Consider the following 17174-nt stretch of genomic DNA (forward strand, 5'->3'; position numbering starts at 1 on the left):
AGAGAGAAAGCCCGGAGTCTAAATAGAGAGAAACCCCGGAGACGGAATTTAGAGAAACCCTGCAGCCGGAATTGGAGAGAGACCACGGAGCCGGAATAGGAGAGAAGCCCTGGAGCCGGAATTTAGAGATACCCAGGGGCCGGGTTAGAGGGAAACCCCGGAGCTGAAATACACAGAAACCCCGGAGCCGGAATAAACAGAAACCCCAGAGTCTGAATAGAGAGGAACCCCGGAGCCGGAATTGAGAGAAACCCCAGAATCTGAATAGAGAGAAACACCGGAGCTGGAATAAGAGAGGAACCACAGAGTCTGAATAGAGAAAACCCCGGAGCCGGAATTAGAGAGAAACCCCGGAATCTGAATAGAGAGAAACCCCGGAGTCTGAATAGAGAGAAACCCCGGAGCCGGAATAGGAGAGAAACCCAGCAGCCAGAATAAATAGAAACCAAGGGATCGGAATTGAGAGACACCCAGGAGCCGGAATAGAGAAACCCCGGAGTCTGAATAGAGAGAAACCCCGGAGTCTGAATAGAGAGAAACCCCGGAGCCGGGATAGAGAGAAACCCCGGTGTCTGAATAGAGAGAAACCCAGGAGCCGGAATTAGAGAGAAACCCCGGAGTCTGAATAGAGAGAAACCCCGGAGTCTGAATGGAGAGAAACCCTGGAGTCTGAATAGACTGAAACTCCGGAGCTGGATAGACAGAAACCCCGGAGTCTGTATCGAGAGAAACTCCGGAGCCGGATTTGAGAGAAACTCCGGAGTCTGTATCGAGAGAAACCCCGGAGCCGGAATTGAGAGAAACCCCGGAGCCGTAATTGAGAGAAACCCAGGGGCCGGAATTGAGAGAAACCCAGGGGCCGGAATTGAGAGAAACCTCGGAGTCTGAACAGTGAGATATCCCAGAGTCTGAATAGAGTGCAGCACGGTAGCATAGTGGTTAGCACAGTTGCTTCACAGCTCCAGGGCCCCAGATTCGATTCCCGGCTTGGGTCACTGTCTGTGCGGAGTCTGCACGTTCTCCCCGTGTCTGCATGGGTTTCTTCCGGGTGCTCCGGTTTCCTCCCACAGTCCAAAGATGTGCAGGTTAGATGTATTGGCCACGATAAATTACCCAGTGGGGTTACTGGGTTACGGGGATAGAGTGGTGGGTGTGGGCTTGGATAGGCTGCTCTTTCCAAGGGACGGTCCAGACTCGATGGGCCAAATGGCCTCCTTCAGCACTGTAAATTCTATGATTATATGAGAGAAACCCCGGAATCTGAATAGAGAGAAACCCTTGAGTCTGAATAGAGAGAAACCCCGGAGCCGGAATAGGACAGTAACCCCGGAGCCGGAATAGGAGAGAAACCCTGGAGCCGGAATTTAGAGATATCCAGGGGCCGGGATAGAGAGAAACCTCGGAGTCTGAATAGAGAGAAACCCTAGAGCTGAAATAGACAGAAACCCCGGAACCTGAATAGAGAGAAACCCTAGAGCTGAAATAGACAGAAACCCCGGAATCTGAATAGAGAGAAACCCCGGAGTCTGAATAAGGAGAAACCCCGTAGTCTGAATAGAGAGAAACCCCGGAGCCGGAATAGAGAGAAACCCCGTAGTCTGAATAGAGAGAAACCCCGGAGCCGGAATAGAGAGAAACCCCGGAGCCGGAATTGAGAGAAACCCCGGAGTCTGAATATATAGAAACCCCGGAGCCGGAATAGAGATAAACCCAGAATCTGAATAGAGAGAAACCCCGGAGTCTGAATAGAGAGAAACCCCGGAGTCTGAATAGAGAGAAACCCCGGAGCCGGAATAGAGAGAAACCCCACAGTCTGAATAGACAGAAACTCCGGAGCTGGATGGACAGAAACCCCGGAGTCTGTATCGAGAGAAACCCCGGAGCTGGAATTAAGAGAAATCCCGGAGCCGGAATTGAGAGAAATCCCGGAGCCGGAATTGAGAGAAATTATATGAGAGAAACCCCGGAATCTGAATAGAGAGAAACCTTGAGTCTGAATGAGAGAAACCCCGGAGCCGGAATAGGACAGTAACCCCGGAGCCGGTATAGGAGAGAAACCCCAGAGCCGGAAGAGGAGAGAAACCCTATAGGAGAGAGCACTTTTCCAGGAGACTCATCCGGAGTGAGATTCATCCAGAGTGGGTATTGAAACTTGGTAACTTGGTGCAGTGAGGTAATTCGGTGCAGAGTGTGAGGAGGTGCTTTTTTAACCCTGGTAAGTGACTGGTAAGTAGTCTCTCTTTTTCTTTTCATTGTCTAATTTATTTATTTTTATTTTGAAATTCTAGTTGTTTACCAAGTGTACCAAGGGTTTAAGACATGGCAGGAGATCCCAGACCCGTGTCATGCTCCTCGTGTGCGATGTGGGAGCTCAGGGACACGTCCACTGTCCCTGGCTCCTTCACGTGCAAGAAGTGTGTTCAGTTGCAGCTCTTGTTAGACCGCTTGACGGCTCTGGAGCTGCGGATGGACTCACTTTGGAGCATCCGCGATGCTGAGGAGGTCGTGGATAGCACGTTTAGCGAGTTGGTCACACCGCAGGTGAAGGTTACTGAGGGAGATAGAAAATGGGTGACCAAAAGAAAGAGCAAGAGTAGGAAGGCAGTGCAGGTGTCCCCTGTGGTCATCTCCCTGCAAAACAGATATACTGCTTTGGATACTGTTGAGGGAGATGGCTCACCAGGGGAAGGCAGCAGCAGCCAGGTTCATGGCACCGTGGCTGGCTCTGCTGCACAGCACGGCAGGAAGAAAAATGGCAGGGCTATAGTGATAGGGGACTCGATCGTAAGGGGAATAGACAGGCGGTTCTGTGGACGCAATCGAGACTCCAGGATGGTATGTTGCCTCCCTGGTGCAAGGGTCAAGGATGTCTCGGAGCGGCTGCAGGACATTCTTGGGGGGGAGGGTGAACAGCCAGCTGTCGTGGTGCACATAGGCACCAACGATATAGGTAAAAAACGGGCATGAGGTCCTTCAAGCGAAATTCAGGGAGTTAGGAGTTAAACTAAAAAGTAGGACCTCAAAGGTAGTAATCTCAGGATTGCTACCAGTGCCACGAGCTAGTCAGAGTAGGAATGTCAGGATAGATAGGATGAATGCGTGGCTCGAGAGATGGTGCAAGAGGGAGGGATTCAAATTCCTGGGGCATTGGGACCGGTTCTGGGGGAGGTGGGACCAGTACAAACCGGACGGTCTGCACTTGGGCAGGACTGGAACCGATGTCCTAGGGGGGGTGTTTTCTAGAGCTGTTGGGGAGGGTTTAAACTAATGTGGCAGGGGATGGGAACCAATGCAGGAAGTTGGAAGGTAGTAAAACAGGGACAGAAACAAAAGGAAGTAAGGGGAAAAGTGCAAGGCAGAGAAGACATAGTCAGAAATCCATAAGGGCGACAGTACAAGGTACAGTGACTGAGGGGAGCACAGTGAATAGGCCCAGTAATAACAAAAGGAATAAAACTGGAGATGTTAAGATTCAAAACAGAGGTAAAAAACCAACATAAGTGTACTTTACCTGAATGCTCGTAGTATTCGGAATAAAGTAAATGAGTTGGTGGCACAAATCATCGTAAATGACTATGATTTAGTGGCCATTACTGAAACATGGTTAAAGGATGGTCACGACTGGGAGTTAAATATCCGAGGGTATCAAACTATTCGGAAGGACAGAGTGGATGGTAAGGGAGGTGGTGTTGCTCTGTTATTTAAGGATGACATCCGGGCAATAGTAAGGGATGACATCGGTGCTATGGAGGATAAGGTTGTATCCATTTGGGTGGAAATCAGGAATAGTAAGGTGAAAAAGTCACTGATAGGAGTAGTCTATCGGCCACCAAATAGTAACGAGATGGTGGGGCAGGCAATAAACAAAGAAATAACTGATGCATGTAGAAATGGTACAGCAGTTATCATGGGGGATTTTAATCTACATGTTGATTGGTTTAACCAGGTTGGTCAAGGCAACCGTGAGGAGGAGTTTATAGAATGTATCTGCGATAGTTTCCTAGAACAGTATGTAATGGAACCTACGAGGGAACAAGCGGTCCTAGATCTTGTCCTGTGTAATGAGACAGGATTGATTCATGATCTCATAGTTAAGGATCCTCTCGGAAGGAGCGATCACAATATGGTGGAATTTAAAATACAGATGGAGGGTGAGAAAGTAAAATCAAATACTAGTGTTTTGTGTTTAAACAAAGGAGATTACAAGGGGATGAGAGAAGAACTAGCTAAGGTAGACTGGGAGCTAAGACTTTCTGGTGGAACAGTTGAGGAACAGTGGAGAACCTTCCAAGCGATTTTTCACAGTGCACAGCAAAGGTTTATACCAACAAAAAGGAAGGACGGAAGAAAGAGGGAAAATCGACCGTGGATATCTAAGGAAATAAGGGAGAGTATCAAATTGAAGGAAAAAGCATATAAAGTGGCAAAGATTGCTGGGAGATTAGAGGACTGGGAAATCTTTAGGGGGCAACAGAAAGCTACTAAAAAAGCTATAAAGAAGAGTAAGATAGAGTATGAGAGTAAACTTGCTCAGAATATAAAAACAGACAGTAAAGGTTTTACAAATATATAAGACAAAAAAGAGTGGCTAAGGTAAATATTGGTCCTTTAGAGGATGAGAAGGGAGTTTTAATAATGGGAAATGAGGAAATGGCTGAGGAACTGAACAGGTTTTTTGGGTCGGTCTTCACAGTGGAAGACACAAATAACATGCCAGCGACTGATAGAAATGAGGCTATGACAGGTGAGGACCTTGAGAGGATTGTTATCACTAAGGAGGGAGTGATGGGCAAGCTAATGGGGCTAAAGGTAGACAAGTCTCCTGGCCCTGATGGAATGCATCCCAGAGTGCTAAAAGAGATGGCTAGGGAAATTGCAGATGCACTAGTGATAATTTACCGAAATCCACTAGACTCTGGGGTGGTCCCGGTGGTTTTGAAATTAGTAAACGTGACGCCACTGTTTAAAAAAGGAGGTAGGCAGAAAGCAGGAAATTATAGGCCAGTGAGCTTAACTTCGGTAATAGGGAAGATGTTGGAATCTATCATCAAGGAAGAAATTGCGAGGCATCTGGATAGAAATTGTCCCATTGGGCAGACGCAGCATGGGTTTGTAAAAGGCAGGTCATGCCTAACTAATTTAGTGGAATTTTTGAGGACATTACCAGTGCAGTAGATAACGGGGAGCCGATGGATGTGGTATATCTGGATTTCCAGAAAGCCTTTGACAAGGTGCCACACAAAAGGTTGCTGCATAAGATAAAGATGCATGGCATTAAGGGTAAAGTAGTAGCATGGATAGAGGATTGGTTAATTAATAGAAAGCAAAGAGTTGGGATAAATGGGTGTTTCTCTGGTTGGCAATCAGTAGCTAGTGGTGTCCCTCAGGGATCCGTGTTGGGCCCACAATTGTTCACAATTTACATAGATGATTTGGAGTTGGGGACCAAGGGCAATGTGTCCAAGTTTGCAGATGACACTAAGATGAGTGGTAAAGCGAAAAGTGCAGAGGATACTGGAAGTCTGCAGAGGGATTTGGATAGGTTAAGTGAATGGGCTCGGGTCTGGCAGATGGAATACAATGTTGACAAATGTGAGGTTATCCATTTTGGTAGGAATAACAGCAAACGGGATTATTATTTAAACAATAAAAAATAATAAATAAAATAATAAAATAATAAGCATGCCGCTGTTCAGAGAGACTTGGATGTGCTAGTGCATGAGTCACAGAAGGTTGGTTTACAAGTGCAACAGGTGATTAAGAAGGCAAATGGAATTTTGTCCTTCATTGCTAGAGGGATGGAGGTAATGGAGGTAAGACTAGGGAGGTTATGTTGCAATTGTATAAGGTGTTAGTGCGGCCACACCTGGAGTATTGTGTTCAGTTTTGGTCTCCTTACTTGAGAAAGGACGTACTGGCACTGGAGGGTGTGCAGAGGAGATTCACTAGGTTAATCCCAGAGCTGAAGGCATTGGATTATGAGGAGAGGTTGAGTAGACTGGGACTGTACTCATTGGAATTTAGAAGGATGAGGGGGGATCTTATAGAAACATTTAAAATTATGAAGGGAATAGATAGGATAGATGCGGGCAGGTTGTTTCCACTGGCGGGTGACAGCAGAACTAGGGGACATAGCCTCAAAATAAGGGGAAGTAGATTTAGGACTGAGTTTAGGAGGAACTTCTTCACCCAAATGGTTGTGAATCTATGGAATTCCTTGCCCAGTGAAGCAGTTGAGGCTCCTTCATTACATGTTTTTAAGGTAAAGATAGATAGTTTTTTGAAGAATAAAGGGATTAAGGGTTATGGTGTTCGGGCCGGAAAGTGGAGCTGAGTCCACAAAAGATCAGCCATGATCTAATTGAATGGTGGAACAGGCTCGAGGGGCCAGATGGCCTACTCCTGCTCCTAGTTCTTATGTTCTTAAACCCAGGGGCCGGAATTGAGAGAAACCTCGGAGTCTGAACAGTGAGATATCCCAGAGTCTGAATAGAGAGCAGCACGGTAGCATAGTGGTTAGCACAGTTGCTTCACAGCTCCAGGGTCCCAGCTTCGATTCCCGGCTTGGGTCACTGTCTGTGCGGAGTCTGCACGTTCTCCCCGTGTCTGCGTGGGTTTCCTCCGGGTGCTCCGGTTTCCACCCACAGTCCAAAGATTGTGCAGGTTAGGTGGATTGGCCACGATAAATTACCCTTAGTGTCCAAAAAGATTAAGTGGGGTTACTGGGATATGGGGATAGGGTGCGGGGTGTGGGCTTGGAGAGGCTGCTCTTTCCAAGGGATGGTCCAGACTCGATGGGCCAAATGGCCTCTTTCAGCACTGTAAATTCTATGATTCTGTGAGAGAAACCCCTGAGTCTGAACAGAGAGAAAGCCCGGAGTCTAAATAGAGAGAAACCCCGGAGCCGGAATTTAGAGAAACCCCAGAGCCGGAATTGGAGAGAAACCCTGGAGCTGGAATTTAGAGAAACCCCAGAATCTGAATAGAGAGAAACCCCGGAGTCTGAATAGAGAGAAACCCCGGAGTCTGAATAGACTGAAACTCCGGAGTCTGAATAGAGAGAAACCCCGGAGCCGGAACAGAGAGAGAGAAACCCCGGAGTCTGAATAGAGAGAAACCCCGGAGCCGGAATAGAGAGAAACCTCGGAATCTGAATAGAGAGAAACCCCGGAGTCTGAATAGAGAGAAATCCCGGAGCCGGAATAGAGAGAAACCCCGGAGCCGGAATAAGGAGAGAAACCCCAGAGCCGGAATGGAGAGAAACCCTGGAGTCTGAATATACTGAAACACCGGAGCTGTATAGACAGAAACCCCTGAGTCTGTATCGAGAGAAACCCCGGAGCCGGAATTGAGAGAAACCCCGGAGTCTGAATAGAGAGATACCCCGGAGCCGGAATTGAGAGAAACCCCGGAGTCTGAATAGAGAGAAACCACCGAGTCTGAATAGAGAGAAACCCCGGAGCCGGAATTGAGAGAAACCTCAGAGCCGGAATTGAGAGAAACCCAGGGGCCGGAATTGAAAGAAACCTCGGAGTCTGAACAGTGAGATATCCCAGAGTCTGAATAGAGAGAAACCCCGGAGTCTAAATAGAGAGAAACCCCAGAGCTGGAATTGGAGAGAAACCCTGCAGCCGGAATTGAGAGATACCCCGGAGTCTGAATAGATGGAAACCCCAGAGTCTGAATAGATGGAAACCCCGGAGCCGGAACACAGAGATACCCTGGAGCCGGAATTGAGAGAAACCCCGGAGCTGGAATTGAGAGAAACCCAGGGGCCGGAATTGAGAGAAACCCCGGAGCTGGAATTGAGAGAAACCCAGGGGCCGGAATTGAGAGAAACCCCGGAGCTGGAATTGAGAGAAACCCAGGGGCCGGAATTGAGAGAAACGCAGGGGCCGGAATTGAGAGAAATCTCGGAGTCTGAACAGTGAGATATCCCAGAGTCTGAATAGAGAGAAACTCCAGAATCTGAATAGAGAGCAGCACGGTAGCATAGTGGTTAGCACAGTTGCTTCACAGCTCCAGGGTCCCAGCTTCGATTCCCGGCTTGGGTCACTGTCTGTGCGGAGTCTGCACATTCTCCCCGTGTGTGCGTGGGTTTCCTCCGGGTGCTCCGGTTTCCTCCCACAGTCCAAAGATGTGCGGATTCGGTGGATTGGCCACGATAAATTATCCTTAGTGTCCTAAAAGATTAAATGGGGTTACTGGGTTATGGGGATAGGGTGGGGCGTGTGGGCTTGGATAGGCTGCTCTTTCCAAGCGCCGGTCCAGACTCGATGGGCCAAATAGCCTCCTTCTGCACTGTAAATTCTATGATTCTGTGAGAGAAACCCCGGAGCCTGAATAGAGGGAAATCCCGGAATCTGAATATACAGAAACCCCGGAGTCGGAATTGAGAGAAAGCCCGGAGTCGGAATTGAGAGAAACCCCAGAGTCTGAATAGAGAGAAACCCCGGAGTCTTAATAGAGAGAAACCCCGGAGTCGGAATGGAGAGAAACCCCGGAGCCGGAATAGAGAGAAACCCCAGAGCCGGAATAGACTGAAACTCCGGAGCCGAAAGTAGAAACCCAGGAGCCGGAATGGAGAGTAACCCCAGAGCCGGAATTGGAGAGAAACCCCGGAGTCGGAATAGAGAGAAACCCCGGAGCCGGGATAGAGAGAAACCCCGGAGCCGGGATAGAGAGAAACCCCGGAGTCTGAATGGAGAGAAACCCCGGAGTCTGAATGGAGAGAAACCCCAGAATCTGAATTGAGAGAAACCCCGGAGTCTGAATAGAGAGAAACCCCGGAGTCTGAATAGAGAGAAACCCCGGAGTCTGAATAGAGAGAAACCTTGGAGCTGGAATAGAGAGAAACCCCGGAGTCTGAATAGAGAGAAACCCTGGAGCTGGAATAGAGAGAAACCCCGGAGTCTGAATAGAGAGAAACCCCGGAGTCTGAATAGAGAGAAACCCCGGAGTCTGAATAGAGAGAAACCTTGGAGCTGGAATAGAGAGAAACCCCGGAGTCTGAATAGAGAGAAACCCTGGAGCTGGAATAGAGAGAAACCCCGGAGTCTGAATAGAGAGAAACCCCGGAGCCGGAATAGAGAGAAACCTTGGAGCTGGAATAGGGAGAAAGCCTGGATCCAAAATGGATTGGAACCCCATAGCCGGAATACCCTCAACCTAGCTGATGTTAACTGTCGCCTGCCTTCTTTTTCATTTGTGATATCGCTACATGTGTTTCTTTATTGTCCGCTATGTGTTAAACGCTGTTTCCTGCTGCGATTTGAGATTCATTCATATGCGGCCGTTTGTTGTGTGACATTCTTCATCGTGATACTTTGAAATGTGACAGACTGAGATGTGACACATCCATCATATTCAATATTGGTCCTTTTGCAATTTATTCAATATATAATATTTCATAGAAATGGCTTTTTACAAGCTGAGCTACAACTTCATACACGCAATCTTTAATCTTTTCCTTCAATATATTTACTTTTATCAGTATTTCTCTCAAGAAAATAGACAAATATCTATATAAAACCTAAATGCAGAAAACACTGCCTTTAGTATAAGTACCTGTTCCCGTTTGCCCCCAGTGTTAGCTGCAGACTGGAGGAGAGTATGTAGGTGAGGGAGCGATTCACAATTGAGCTTATTTTCACTTCCTAGGAAATTTGTGAAAGCTTATTTTCACACTGGCATAGTACATAGCACATGTACTATGTATTAGCACTGACTGCATGTTAAAGGCAAGACGGTGTGCAATCTGGAAGCATCTGGCTGCCTATGAGTTTGTGCAGTAGCTGCATCAATGTTTGGGTTATCAGAGCTACTTCAAAAGGTCTATTCATTTATTTTATGAGATATTCGTATCGCTGGATACTTCCCATCCCTAGTTGCCCAAGAACTGAATGGCAGTAAATGGTTAACCACACAGCACGGTGGCACAGTGGTTAGCATTGCTGCCTCATAGATCCAGGGACCTGGGTTCAATTCCAGCCTCGGGTGTCTGTGTGGAGTTTGCACTTTCTCCCCGTGTCTGCATGGGTTTTCTCCAGGTGCTCCGGTTTCCTCCCACAGTCCAAAGACATGCCGGTTAGGTGGATTGGCCATGCTAAATTGCCCTTTCGTGTCCAAAAGATTAGGTTGGATTACTGGGTAAAGGGGATAGGGTGGCGACATGGGATTAAGTAGGGTAGTCTTTCCAAAGGCTGATGCAGACTCAATGGGCCGAATGGCCTCCTTCTTCACTGTTGAGATTCTATGATCTGTATATGAAGTCTCTACGATCTTTTTACTCTACATTCCTGCAGTTCAGGACCAACACGTAGGCCAGACCAGGTAAATACTGCAGATTCCTTCTCTGAAGGTGGGTTTTTACAACAATTGGTGATAATTTCAGGTTCACCATTTCTGAGACTAGCTTTCAATTCCAGATTTATTAATTGAATTTAAATTCCACCACAGGTCGTGGTGGGATTTGAACCCATGTCTGCAGAGCATTAAACTGGGCTGCTGGATTACCACTGTGTCATCATCTCCCAGAAATGTTCACATAGACATTCAGTGGTAAGTTTTAAATAGAGCCATTAATCCGTCCATGAATCTGACCATTCAAATAAAAGAACATTTTCAGAAAACCTTACGATTGGCTGAAGTTCTAAAACAGCAAGTCAGACTCCTGGGGCGAAATTCTCCTCTACCCGGCGGGACGGGGGGGGGGTCCCGGCGTAGCGGAGTGGCGCCAACCACTCCGGCGTCGGGCCTCCCCAAAGGTGCGGAATTCTCCGCACCTTTAGGGGCTAGGCCCGTGCCGGAGTGGCTCCCGCTCCGCCGACTGGCGCCAAAACTGGCGCCAATGGCCTTTGGCACCAGGCCGATCGGCGTCGGGGCTGGCCGAAAGGCCTTCGCCGGTCGGCGTGGGTCCGGCAATGCACCGGAGTGTCAGCGGCCGCTGACGTCACCACTGGCACATACACGGTGGAGGGGGTCTCTTCCGCCTCCGCCATGGTGGAGGCTGTGGCGGTGGTGGAAGAAAAAGAGTGCCCCCACGGCACAGGCCCGCCCGCCGATCAGTGGGCCCCGATCGCGGGCCAGGCCACCGTGAGGGCACCCCCCGGGGTCCGATTGCCCCGCGCCCCCCCCAGGACCCCGGGGGCCCGCTTGTGCCACCAATCCCGCCAGCACAGAGGTGGTTTAAACCACGTCGGCGGGAGAGGCCTGACAGCGGCGGGACTTCGGCCCATCGCGGGCCGGAGAATTGCCGCGGAGGGCCCGCCGATCGGCGGGGCGCGATTCCCGCTCCCGCCGATTCCCGGGTAGTGAAAAATTCCGGCCACGGCGGGGGCAGGATTTACGCTGGCCCCGGGCGATTCCCCAATCCTGCGGAGGCCGGAGAATTCCGCCCCAGGTTTTGTGTTGCTAGCTTGTCAGTAACTTTGCTGCAATTTGTTCAAGTTCCAGACAAACATTAACAAACTCAGTTAATGATCAAATTAAGGAGCTGGCGAGTTTGGGAAGAAAGTTAATTGTTTCTGGGAGTTAGCAAGTGACCGAAGGCATCTTCTCTAAAAACATCAGGGAAATTATGGCAATGTTTGAATCGCCCTTTGAACCTTCAGTACTGGCAGTATAAAATACTACAGTCACAGTGTACACTACAGTCACACTTTGCACACTACAGTCATAGTGCATACTACAGTTACAGTGTACACTAGTCACATTTTGCACACTAGTCACATTTTGCACACTATAGTCAAAGTTTACACTACAGCCACAGTGTACACCACAGCCACACTTTGCATACTACAGCCACAGTATACATTACAGTCACAGTGTGTATCACAGTCGTACTTTGCACACTACAGTCATAGTATGCACTTCGGTCACAGTATACACTATGGTCAAAGTGAACACTACAGTCACAGTGTACATTAGTCACTGTATACCACAATCACACTTTGCACACTACAGTCACAGTGTCCACTATAGCCACAGTGTACACCATAGTCGCACTTTGCACACTTCAGTCATAGTGTACACTAGTCACAATATACACTAGTCACAATGTACACCACAGCTGCATTTTACACACTACAGTCACAGTGCACACTACAGTCACAGTATACACTAGTCACAATGTGCACCACGGTCGCATTTTGCACACTACAGTCACAGTGTACCCTACAGCCATAGTGTGCACCAGTCACATTTTTCACACTACAATCACAGTGTACCCTACAGCCATAGTGTACACCACAGTCACACTTTTGCACACTAAAGTCAGTGTATACTACAGTCACAGTGCACATTAGTGACTGTACACCACAGTCACACTTTTGCACACTACAATCACAGTATACACTACAGTCATAATGTACACTAAAGTCACAGTGCACATTACAGTCACAGTGCACTCTACAGTGTACACCTCAGTACTGCTTTTGCACACTAGTTACAATATACACTAGTTACAGTGTACACTACAGTCACAGTATACATTACAGTCACAATGTACACTACAGTCACACTTTGCACGCTACAGTCAGTATACACCACAGCCACAGTGCACACTACAGTCACACTTTGCACACTAGTCAGTGTACACTCAGTACTCCTTTTACTCACTAGTCACAGTATACACTAGTGACAGTGTACACTACTATCACAGTATACACTAGTCACAATGTACACTACAGCCACACTTTGCATGCTACAGTCACAGTGCACACCACAGTCACAGTGTACATGACAGTCACACTGTGTACACTTTTGTCACACTTTGCACACTATAGTTGCCCTTTGTGCACTACAATCACAGTGTACACTATAGTCACACTGTGCACACTACAGTTGCAGTGCACACTACTTCACACTGTGAACTTGTCACATTGCAAGCAAGAGTCACGCTGTACATAAAAACAATGCAAATACAGATATAAATACATAAACTGTAGCCACAGTGTAACTGCCATCTAGGTGCAGCTGTAAACAGTTTACATTGATGCAAAACCTTACATTTTAAGGAATAGATGCAGGGGGACTAAGCCACAGCAGGTATATTTGATGTGAGGGGCTGTGTTGAGACAAGGACAGTGGAGAGTTTAACAATCTGATTGATTTGGAATCCAGAGCGGTTGTGAGTGCAGTGGAGAGTCTGGATCATTGTAGGAAGTAGCTCACTTGGCCACTGCTGTGACAAAGTAGCCAGCATATGGTGACTGGCGGAGCAACATTTGAAACACAATGAGTAAATTCATCGCACAACAATCAGCATAACAGAAGTGAGAAACTTATAAATCTCTCCAATGGATCAGCAACCAAGGTGGTCTCTGCAGAGCCTGCAGTGTTGTTAAATTCCAGGTTGGTCTGAAGACTGTTTTCCAAAGGGGAAGGATGGGGCCATGCATGGACCATTAGGTGACACGGAGATCCTGAATGCAGGTTTATACCGGGACTGAGAGACTCTCCATCATGATTGGCTGCGGCTGGCTTGGAATCCAGAGGTCATCTAATTTTTTCTTCTTGCTTGTCTCTTGTTGCCGATGACAGCACTTGCAGCAGGAGCCTCGACCACAACAACAGCCGTGACAACAGAGACACACGGCAAGGATCAGGAGCAGCAGGGGCAGAATCAAGAGAACGGCCAGGCAGACAGAGTTATAAACCCCCTCTTTGTGCTTCAATACAATCAAGTCCCACGTTGCTGTCATGAATGATCTCACATATTCCAGCATTGTTACACTGTGCTTGCTCTGTCCAATGTACAGGCGGAGAGCTTGCTCACACAGGCAGGGTACAGGTAGAGAGAATGCTCAGTCTCACGCAGACAGGGTACAGGCAGAGTGAATGCTCGGACTCTCAAACAGAGTACAGGCAGAGTGAATGCTTGGACTGTCGTGTAGGGAGGACCCACTTTCTGCTCATGAGGTACAAATGATTAACCAGAAAGCTGCGGAGATATTCTTCAGGAGCCTCAACTGGGACAGTAAACCGTCTCTGAGTCAACACAGAACTTGTCCGGCGTGGATCCTGCAGGAAAAAGCAGAAAAACATTGGAGGCCACATTGAAGTAGTCACAGAGTGATAGGGTGTGCTCATTCCAGTACAACCCCAACTCACTAAGAACAATACCATAATCTCCCCATATCCCCCAAACCCACCCTCACTATTTCCCCCAATCCCAGTCTCACCATCTCCCCGTATCCCTCAATCCCTCCATCTCCCCTTATCCCCCAATCCTACTCTCACCACCTCCCCATGCCCCTCAATCCCACCCTCACCGTCTCCCCATATCCCCCTATCCCACCTCTCCACCTTGCCTGATACAAGGTTGTAATCCAATAAAATAGTAAGATGTCTTGTGAAACTAAAGGAAACGTTCCATTAAATGTGAAAAATGTTGTCGATCTCGGAGCTCCCGAAGTGATATAAATGGCAAATAAATAATGGAACTTAGTCAGAGTTGTTTGAACAAAAGAACAAAGAACGAAGAAAATTACAGCACAGGAACAGGCCCTTCGGCCCTCCCAGCCTGCGCCGATCCAGATCCTTTATCTAAACCTGTCTCCTATTTTCCAAGGTCTACTTCCCTCTGTTGCCGCCCATTCATATACCTGTCCAGATGCATCTTAAATGATGCTATCGTGCCCGCCTCTACCACCTCCGCTGGTAAAGCGTTCCAGGCACCCACCACCCTCTGCGTAAAAAACTTTCCACGCACATCTCCCTTAAACTTTCCCCCTCTCATCTTGAAATCGTGACCCCTTGTAACTGACACTCCCACTCTTGGGAAAAGCTTGTTGCTATCCACACTGTCCATACCTCTCATAATTTTGTAGCCCTCAATCAGGTCCCCCCTCAACCTCTGTCTTTCCAACGAAAACAATCCTAATCTACTCAACCTTTCTTCATAGCTAGCACCCTCCATACCAGGCAACATCCTGGTGAACCTCCTCTGCACCCTCTCCAAAGCATCCACATCCTTCTGGTAATGTGGCGACCAGAACTGCACGCAGTATTCCAAATGTGGCCGAACCAAAGTCCTATACAACTGTAACATGACCTGCCAACTCTTGTACTCAATACCCCTTCTGATGAAGACAAGCATGCTGTATGCCTTCTTAACCACTCTATCCACCTGGGTTGCCACCTTCAGGGTACAATGGACCTGAACTCCCAGATCTCTCTGTGCATCAATTTTCCCCAAGACCCTTCCATTGACCACATAGTCCGCTCTTGAATTTGATCTTCCAAAATGCATCACCTCGCATTTGCCTGGAGTGAACCCCATCTGCCATTTCTCTGCCCAACTCTCCAATCTATCTATATTTTGTTGCATTCTCTGACAGTCCTCCTCGCTATCTGCAACTCCACCATTCTTAGTATCATCTGCAAACTTGGTAATCAGACCACCTATACCTTCCTCCAGGTCATTTATGTAGATCACAAACAACAGTGGTCCGAGCACGGATCCCTTTGGAACACCACTAGTCACCCTTCTCCATTTTGAGACACTCCCTTCCACTGCTACTCTCTGTCTCCTGTTGCCCAGCCAGTTCTTTATCCATCTAGCTAGTACACCCTGAACCCCATACGACTTCACTTTTTCCATCAACCTGCCATGGGAAACCTTATCAAACGCCTTACTAAAGTCCATGCATATGACGTCTACAGTCCTTCCCTCATCAATTAACTTTGTCACTTCCTCAAAGAATTCTATTAGGTGTTTTAGACATGACCTTCCCTGCACAAAACCATGCTGCCTATCACTGATAAGTCTATTTTCTTCCAGATGTGAATAGATCCTATCCCTCAGTATCTTCTCCAACAGTTTGCCTACCACTGACGTCAAGCTCACAGGTCTATAATTCCCTTGATTATCCCTGCTACCCTTCTTAAACAAAGGGACAACATTAGCAATTCACCAGTCCTCCGGGACCTCACTCATGCTCAAAGATGCTGCAAAGATATCTGTTAAAGCCCCAGCTATTTCGACCCTCGCTTCCCTCAGTAACTTGGGATAGATCCCATCTGGTCCTGGGGACTTGTCCACCTTAATGTCTTTTAGAATACCCAAAACTTCCCCCTTCCGTATGACAACTTGACCTAGAGTATTTAAACATCCATCCCTAGCCTCAACATCCATCTTGTCCCTCTCCTTTGTGAATACCGATGCAAAGTACTTATTAAGAATCTCACCCATTTCCTTTGAGTCCACGCATAAATTCCCTCTTTTGAGGGGAACTCATTAAGAAACCTGAATGTTGTCATGATTAACACAAAATTACTTTACAAAACTAACAAAGGCAGACCAGGACAATGTGCACCTTGTAAAGCAGATTGGTAATATTGTAAAGTAAAATAAGGGAGTGGCAGACTGGTGGAAAAATTGTCAGTCTGCAGAGTCAAGAAAGAGAATAATAGAACATAGAACATAGAACATAGAACGATACAGCGCAGTACAGGCCCTTCAGCCCTCGATGTTGCACCAACATGGTAAAAAACTAAAGGCCATCTAACCTACACTATGCCCTTATCATCCATATGCTTATCCAATAAACTTTTAAATGCCCTCAATGTTGGCGAGTTCACTACTGTTGCAGGTAGGGCATTCCACGGCCTCACCACTCTTTGCGTAAAAAACCCCACCTCTGACCTCTGTCCTATATCTATTACCCCTCAATTTAAGGCTATGTCCCCTCGTGCTAGCCACCTCCATCCGCGGGAGAAGGCTCTCGCTGTCCACCCTATCTAACCCTCTGATCATTTTGTAGGCCTCTATTAAGTCACCTCTTAACCTTCTTCTCTCTAACGAAAACAACCTCAAGTCCATCAGCCATCCTCATAAGATTTTCCCTCCATACCAGGCAACATCCTGGTAAATCTCCTCTGCACCCGTTCCAAAGCTTCCACGTCCTTCCTATAATGAGGCGACCAGAACTGTACGCAATACTCCGAATAATGGAGCTGAAATTTCAATAATGGACCTGAAATTCTCAAGGAATGATTAACTCTAACGAGAGCTCAATGTTAGAAACACAGAGTGAAGAGTGATTTGGGAGGAAGTAAATGAGCAGAGTTTAGTGGTAACTTTTCCAAGCATTCCTCACTCAGTAATGGTCCCTTTCGATTGGAAAATTGTGAGTGCAACTCATTTAAGTGAGGAAGGTGAGAGAAAGCAA

The 17174-nt window shown here is 47.6% G+C and overlaps 1 protein-coding gene and 1 pseudogene across 1 annotated transcript in view; both read right to left on the reverse strand.

Moving 5' to 3' along the window:
* The window catches only part of LOC119964247, a 16718-nt pseudogene extending 3468 nt beyond the window's left edge, over positions 1–13250 (reverse strand).
* Positions 12259–17174, reverse strand: part of LOC119965000 (uncharacterized protein KIAA0040) — a 19536-nt gene continuing 14620 nt past the window's right edge. Inside the window, exon 2 of the mRNA XM_038795190.1 lies at positions 12259–14022. Within this exon, the coding sequence (XP_038651118.1) occupies positions 13437–13727 (291 nt within the window). The 5' untranslated portion in view covers positions 13728–14022 and the 3' untranslated portion in view covers positions 12259–13436. The remainder of the gene's footprint in view (positions 14023–17174) is intronic.

This window comes from Scyliorhinus canicula, chromosome 4 (genome assembly GCF_902713615.1).
Source record: "Scyliorhinus canicula chromosome 4, sScyCan1.1, whole genome shotgun sequence".
Lineage (NCBI taxonomy): Eukaryota > Metazoa > Chordata > Chondrichthyes > Carcharhiniformes > Scyliorhinidae > Scyliorhinus > Scyliorhinus canicula.